The 7,621-nt window shown below is 52.0% G+C and overlaps 1 protein-coding gene across 1 annotated transcript in view; it reads right to left on the minus strand.

The window, feature by feature from the left end:
* Positions 1-7,621, minus strand: part of COLGALT1 (collagen beta(1-O)galactosyltransferase 1) — a 35,016-nt gene that overhangs the window by 24,518 nt on the left and 2,877 nt on the right. Inside the window, exon 3 of the mRNA XM_018569405.1 lies at positions 6,210-6,327. Within this exon, the coding sequence (XP_018424907.1) occupies positions 6,210-6,327 (118 nt within the window). The remainder of the gene's footprint in view (positions 1-6,209; positions 6,328-7,621) is intronic.

A 7,621-nucleotide genomic window follows, 5' to 3' on the forward strand; every position in this document is an offset into this window, starting at 1 on the left:
CCCTGACCTGACCTCTGACTACATGAGCTGCTTGTCTGCTATGGGGGGGCTTACTGACCTGACCTCTGAATACACAAGCTGCTTGCCTGCTATGGGGGGGGCTCCCTGACCTGACCTCTGACTACATGAGCTGCTTGTCTGCTATGGGGGGGGCTCCCTGACCTGACCTCTGACTACATGAGCTGCTTGTCTGCTATGGGGGTGCTTACTGACCCGACCTCTGAATACACAAGCTGCTTGCCTGCTATGGGGGGGGCTTACTGACCTGACCTCTGAATACATGAGCTGCTTTTCTGCTATGGGGGTGCTTACTGACCCGACCTCTGAATACACAAGCTGCTTGCCTGCTATGGGGGGGGCTTACTGACCTGACCTCTGAATACATGAGCTGCTTTTCTGCTATGGGGGTGCTTACTGACCCGAAGGGGGGGGGGGCTTACAGACCCAAAACCAGCATGCAGCAAGTGAAGTCACAATTCCTGATCCCACACATGCTCCAGATCAGGGGCTCAGAAATGACGGCAGTCAGGGGATCAGCATGACAAGTAGAAAGTCAGCAAAAGGTCATCTACAGATTTATCTCAGTACAGGTTTCTTTTAAAGTGAACTTGAAGTCAAAGAAACTAAGTCCCCCCCAAACAGCACAGGAAATAATGGAGCTTCCTGGACCCGGAAAGGAGGGGGGGGCTGCTCCAGGACAAAGCCAAATCTCGTCATGGGTCAGGGGCCACGTCTGTCATGTTGCCTGCTCTTCACACTGCTGTTCAGAATGTCACCCTTACAAATAAAAGGATCACTGGTGTCATGCCATTGGTTCTCCCATGTGGCATTGGCCCCATAACTATGCCGGCATCATCAGATGGGAGGTCAATCAACTCCTGAAATGCCCAGCAACTTCTGGAGGAACCCTGGTTGGGAGTGCATGCCGTAAAGCATTGGCGAGCAAACTTTGGCCCACCAGCTGTGGTGAAACCAAATTCCCTTCATGCATCTGCCTCTGGAAGTCATCCCTGTGCCTGCCAGAGTCTTGCAATGCCTCATGGGACTTGTAGTTTCACCACAGCTGGAGGTCTGCAGTTCCCCTTCCCCTGCCATAGAGTATCACTTGAGTGATAGCTCCGAGTCTACTGGGGTTGCTGACATGACATTCCAAGATGGCGGCCACCAGCAGAAGTCTCGGGGCTATTGGATGACAACACATGGGAGGTTTTACAGGTAAATAACATGAATACATTACATACATGTACACTCTTATGGGACATTGCTGTTGAAATTAATGGCCTCAGGATCTCCAAGTAAAACCACGTCTTCTGCCTGGAATGTTTCCCCATTATAAGAAGCCAGCATGTGTCACCGCTTGCCAACAGCCATGGAAAAGGGAAAAGTTATGGGGGGGGGTTGGCCATTAACCACATTAGACTTCATCCGGACAAGCTAGAGCCTCCAAGCAAGTCAAGATTTATCACCAAGCAATGTACCAGGCGTCTCTCCTGAAACTGGGACAAACATAGAGGGAAAACCTAGACGAAGAGTCCGATTACGGCTTCTCCTCTCCTCGTGAAGTCATTGTAATGTCCGCGGATACAGAAGTTCCTCCAGAAGGATCAGCTTTCATACAACACTTGTGAGGCCTCTAGAGGCTGAATCACAATCTGCAGCGAGCGCCCGAGAACAAAGCAAACCTGCGCGGTGTCTGTGCAACATTGTCCGCTACGGTTACAGAACGCGAACGTACAAAACACTTGGCTGAAGCAAAAGATGGAATGCGAGCCAAAATGTGATCTTCTCCTTCTGGAGACCGAATGGAAAATGTAATACCGGCCTCCGCTGCCAGTAAACACACACTACCAGCATCTGGTCTGAAGCCAACCTTCGGAGCATGGAAAATAGAACAGTCTTCGCTGTAGTTAGAGGTCCCTGCAAGTATCTGAGGGCCCAGTCACACTAGCTGCAGTGCGTTACGGCCCAATTCTGGCCAGAACGCACTGCCATGCATTGCGGCCGGCTCACTTTTTAGTGGGGCAGGAGGGGGCGTGGCGGGTTATTCAGGTGAATGGTGCCGTAGTCACTGTTGGAACGTAAAAAAATTGACATCTATGATACAGCTTTGATGGAAGGTTCCTTGATATCTTGAATGAAATCAGCAGGTGGCTGATATGTAAATGAGGACCATCAAAGGGTTCTTGGGGCTGGACACTGAGGAATGAAGATCTGCCAGGAAGGTCATGTCCTGGGGCAAGCCCGACCCCCTGCTGGTATTTACTGCCCACACCTGTGTCAGCAAGGAAGCATATATGCTGGGGTGGGGGCAGGGGCATATGATGGAACCTTCTTCCTGTGTGACACTAACCTAGCTCACCAACAAGACCTTTGGACAAGACAAGTCTTTCTGAACTCTGCAACCAAGAATGTGATTCGCTGAGACCTGCTGGAGAGGCGTGTCCTGAGAGCAGAGAAAAACCCCATGGCATGTGTGACTGAGTGAGAATGGTGTAGCTAGCTGTAGGATCCTTACCCTCAATTCCTATCCAAATTCCCCTTTCAGATTCCGTCAAAGGAGAACTATGAGATAAGTGATTTTCACTCACCTCATAGTTCTAGCCGCCCTGTGACAATGAAACTGTCACAGGTCGGCTCAGTAGATCGGGAGGTGAGCGAACACATACCGGGTTCGCTCACCTCTCGATCCTGTCACGGCTCTCTGCCGTGACAGGGGAGGGGCTGGATTCCACCCTCCCCGCTCCAATCTGCCAGCGCTGACTGGCGGAACGGACGGGGGAGGGGGCGGGTACAGCTGGCTCTGCCTCTAGATAGGCAGAGCCAGCTGTCACTCACGCAGCTGGGCGGATCCCGTCATCTACGTCGGGATCCGCTCCGGCTGCGGCGTCTCAGTATACCGCGAGCTGCAGCTCCCTATATACTGAGCTTAGGGTGACGGGAGGACGCTAGTTTGTGTCCTCCTGTTACCCTAAGGAGAACTATGGGGAAAAACACTGACCCCATAGTTCTCCTTTAATTGTAATTAGAATGCATGTATATCCCTATTTGTAAATAAACCCGACACTTAAGATTCAGTTGTTCATCGGTAATTTAAGGCACCCCCAAATCAGAGCACATTCTACAGTCACGCCCTCTGGCCGCAATGTGATCGCCCACACAGGATCGCAAGGCACATTGTGCCCGCAGTTCGGTCCGATCAAAATAGTGCTCGCAGCATTTTGATCGCACCGCACCGGACTGCAGGCACAATGTGCCTTGCGATCCCGTGCGGGCGATCGCATTGCGGCCGGAGGGAGTGGCTACGGCGCCATTCAGTTGAATCGCCTGCCACGTCCCCTCCTGCCTGGGCAAAAAAGTGAGCCGGCCGCAATGCAAGGCAAGTGTGAATGGGCCCTAAAGCCTCAAAGTGGGTAGGCTTTTATTGCAGAAGTGACTCTGCACCGTGCAGACTCCACCCTGGTCAGATAAAGAACAAGAAACGAGGCCGTGACTAGGAGAATTTGAGCTCATTTAGTCAAAACGGCATTTGTGAGGTCAGGTAACAATGTCAGATGAGAGGACATGAGAAGACATGCTCACAATCGGCATTCCAATTCACCACAACAGTGTTCAGTAGAGTGGAGGTCAGGTGCTGATGTTGGATGAGAAGACGTGACTCACAATAGGTGTTCCATTTTATCCCAATGGTGTTCAGTAGGGATGAGGTCAGGGTTCTGTGCGGGACACTCGAGTTCCTCCACCAGACTGGTCACACCATGTCTGTATGGAGGTGGCTTTGTACACAGGGGACAGCCATGGTGGAACAGAAAAGGGTCTTCACCAAGTATTCCTTGTTGGAAGTGCACAATTGTCTAAAATGTCCAGGCTGCAGAACTAAGACTTCTGCTGCTAAGAGCGGCCCATACAGATCAGCGCGACGTGCACGGCCGTATCAGGCCGATCCCCGGAAGGACAGGTTCCTATGTGTGATTGTACGCAGCAGCCGGTTCTTCTCTATGGGAGGACGCGACCGAGCTGCACATCCGTGCGGGTGTCCGTACTCGTATGCAGACAGGATGGATCCTGCACACCGCACGGATCTGTACGGGGCGGCTCTTAGCTCTATGAATGAGGCCTTAATGGAGACCCCTGAACAGTCATTTAGAAGGGTCTCCACATACTTCTTGGCCATATAGTGTATTTCTATATGCAATCTTTGGGGTCAGTAAATGATGTAAACCTCTCACGTTTGGGTTCCTCAAGATGACCATGGAACTACACTATATTGCCAAAAGTATTGGGACGCCTTTACACGCACATTAACTTTAATGGCATCCCGGTCTTAGTCTGTAGTGTTCAGTATTGAGTTGGCTCCGCCCTTTGCCATTATAACAGCTCCGCCTCTTCTGGGAAGGCTTCCACAAGGTTTAGGAGTCTATGGGAATGTTGGGCCATTTGTGAGGTCAGGTACTGATGTTGGGGGAGGGGCTCGCAGTCTCCGCTCTAATTCATCCCAAAGGTGTTCTACGGGGTTGAGGTCAGGACTCTGTGCGGCCAGTGAAGTTCCTCCCCCCCAAACTCCCCCATCCATGTCTTTATGGACCTTGCTTTGTGCACTGGTGCGCAGTCATGTTGGAACAGGAAGGGGCCGTCCCCAAACTCCTCCCACAAAGTTGGGAGTATGAAATTGTCCAAAATGTCTTGGTGTGCTGATGCCTTAGGAGTTCCCTTCACTGGAACTAAGGGGCGGAGCCCAACCCCCGAAAAACAACCCCCCTCCCCCAAACTTTACACTTGGCACAATGCAGTCAGGCAAGTACCGTTCCCCTGGCAACCGCCAAACCCAGACACGCCCATCGGATTGCCAGACAGAGAAGCATGATTGGTCACTCCAGAGAACACGTCTCCACTTCTCTAGAGTCCAGTGGCGGCGCGCTTTACACCACGGCATCCCACGCTTTGCATTGCACTTGGTGATGTGCGGCTTGGATGCAGCTGCTCGGCCATGGAAACCCATTCCATGAAGCTCTCTACGCACTGTTGTTGTGCCAATCTGAAGGCCGCATGGAGTTTGGAGGTCTGTAGCTATTGACTCTGCAGACAGTTGGCGACTTCTGCGCACTGTGCGCTTCAGAATGCGCTGACCCCGCCCTGTCATGTGACGTGGCCGACCACTTCCTGGCTGAGTTGCTGTTGTTCCCAGTTGCTTCCACTTTGTTATAATCCCAGTAACAGGTGACCGCGGAATATTTAGTAGCCGGGAAATGTCACAGAACACCTGGATCCAATGATTTGGAGGGGGAGGGGCCCAATACTTTTGGCAATATAGTGTATTAAACATTAAGGGCTTGGTCACATCATGTCCGGACCAGAACAGTTTTTGTTCCCAGACCAAAAAAGCATCCCAATGTATCCCTATGGTATTTCTGGGTTCTGTTCACACCAGCGCAGTCTGTTCTGGTCCAGACAAAAATTACTACTGGTCTTATTTTCTCTGGTCTGTAATGCTCAAAAACACATGCAAAACGCGCTGGACTTTTGTCTGGTCCGGAACCGGGACAGATCCTGACAATACTGTCTGGATCCGCCCAGCTGTGTGTGAGTGACAGCTGGCTCTGCCTATCAAGAAGCAGAACCAGCTGTACCCGCCCCCTCACCCGTCTGTTCCTCCAATCATCGCTGGAGGATCGGGGAGGGGGTGAATCCCTGCAGGGAGCCGCGAGTGACAGTCACCACTCTCTGCAGGGAGATGATCGGAAAGTGAGCGAGCGCCGGTATGTGTTCGCTCACCTCCCGATCTACTGAGCCGACCTGTGACAGTCTCATTGACGCAGGTCGGCTAGAACTACGAGGTGAGTGATTTTCACTCCCCTCATAGTTCTCCTTTAAGTGTAACGTTTTACTGAAATTTTGGGCTTGATAAAGAGTTTGCGCTGATATCATGCCAGAAGAACGTTTGCCGCTGCCGCCATTTTATTCTACAGGGTCTCAGATTTCAGGAAATAAGTCTCTGGGGGGGTTTCAAGTAATCTTCAGGCCTAAAATGTGGATTATAACAGGTTAAGAAAAAAAAAAAAAAAGGTGCTCTGGCAGCGAAAGGGTTAATAACGGCCTCCTCAGCTTTCCAGTAACAGATCCAGGCCGAGTCTTTTCCTCTCAGCCCGCAGTCGTCACCCCCCCTCCCCTCCAGAGAGAGCGGCCCGGGAAAGCATCGTGCGCCGGTCACGTACCATGATATAGTCGGCCCACATCTCCCGCGCCGAGGTCAGCGCCGCCTGGCGGAGTTTCATGACGTATTCGTAGCGGGCGTGAGACCACTGCTTGGGCCCTTCCTCGTCCTGGAACCACCTGAGGAGACAAAAAACAAGAGGCGCGGGATTGGTCAGACCCGAGCGTGGGAGAAGACCTGCACAGGGGAGAGAAGTCCGGCAATCAAAGGGTTAATATGGGGGGGGGACAACGCTGAACACGCGTGTGTTGTGTCACACGGAGAACACGCTGCAGGAGCACAGCAAAAAGAGGAACAAAACCCAAAAGGATTATAAATAGCCCGATGCTCCCCTGTACTGGGAGGGGGGAGGAGTCTCTGGACAGCTGAGCCCCGTGTTTGCTGAGCTCGGCCGGGACAGCTGCGAACGGATTATCTACAAAAGACAAAGACGAGGCTCGGCTGCCATACGCTGAACCTTCATCTGCTCGTACTTCACATTCCCAGATTCCCCCCTTTCTGTTTTCATTACATTATAATGAGTCTCTGTGCTGCTCTATGCAATGCAGGCAGATCATGGCTGGTGGGAGGAGCCAGCTGGCTGTACTACTCCCAAAAGCCATCAGCCCTGATGCACACAGTGGGCTGGCTCTTGGGAGGAGTTATGCCTCGATGGGTGAGTCAGTCTGAAAGGAGAGGGTGTTCCTCGGCAGGCTGTATTTGCATAGGTAACGCCCCCACATGAATGACAGAACTGAAATCCAATGAACGAAAAGGGGCGGGGCCAGTTCAGCTAGGGAGGGAAAAGCTCGATGATGCCGGATGTCCAGCTTCCAATGCACACTGTTCATTAGGGAACGGGAGTGTCATTCTCCCGGGATCTACCAGCGGCATCGATCTCCAGAGTCGGCCAGATTTAAGCCGGTAATTCCATTTTCTCAAATTACTTGGGAAAGTGAACTTCCCCTTTAATGTGCATTGTGCATGTTAGAGATCGCTGCTTCCCCCGCTTACCACACACAGTGCAATGGGGGGTGAACACGAACACAGACAGCCCTACGCATGTGTTTATTCACGCGCAAATGGCGGGGTTGTTTTTTTTTTTACTTTACTTTTTTTTAGTATGTTTACTATATCCTCAATTATGAATGAACAGGAAGTGATCTACATCCCCTCCTACATCACTTCCTGTTCATTGATAACTGAGGCTGCAGAAAAAGAGATTGAGGGCTCTGTGCGTGCGTCTCCTCCGAGGGCTCTGTGCGTGTCTCTGAGGGCTCTGTGCGTGCGTCTCCTCTGAGGGCTCTGTGCGTGCGTCTCCTGAGGGCTCCGTGTGTGTGTGTGTCTCTGAGGGCTCCGCGTGTGTGTGTGTCTCTGAGGGCTCCGTGTGTGTGTGTGTGTGTCTCTGAGGGCTCCGTGTGTGTGTGTGTGTGT

Source organism: Nanorana parkeri, unplaced genomic scaffold (assembly GCF_000935625.1).
Source record: "Nanorana parkeri isolate BGI_ZX_2015 unplaced genomic scaffold, ASM93562v1 scaffold1330, whole genome shotgun sequence".
Lineage (NCBI taxonomy): Eukaryota > Metazoa > Chordata > Amphibia > Anura > Dicroglossidae > Nanorana > Nanorana parkeri.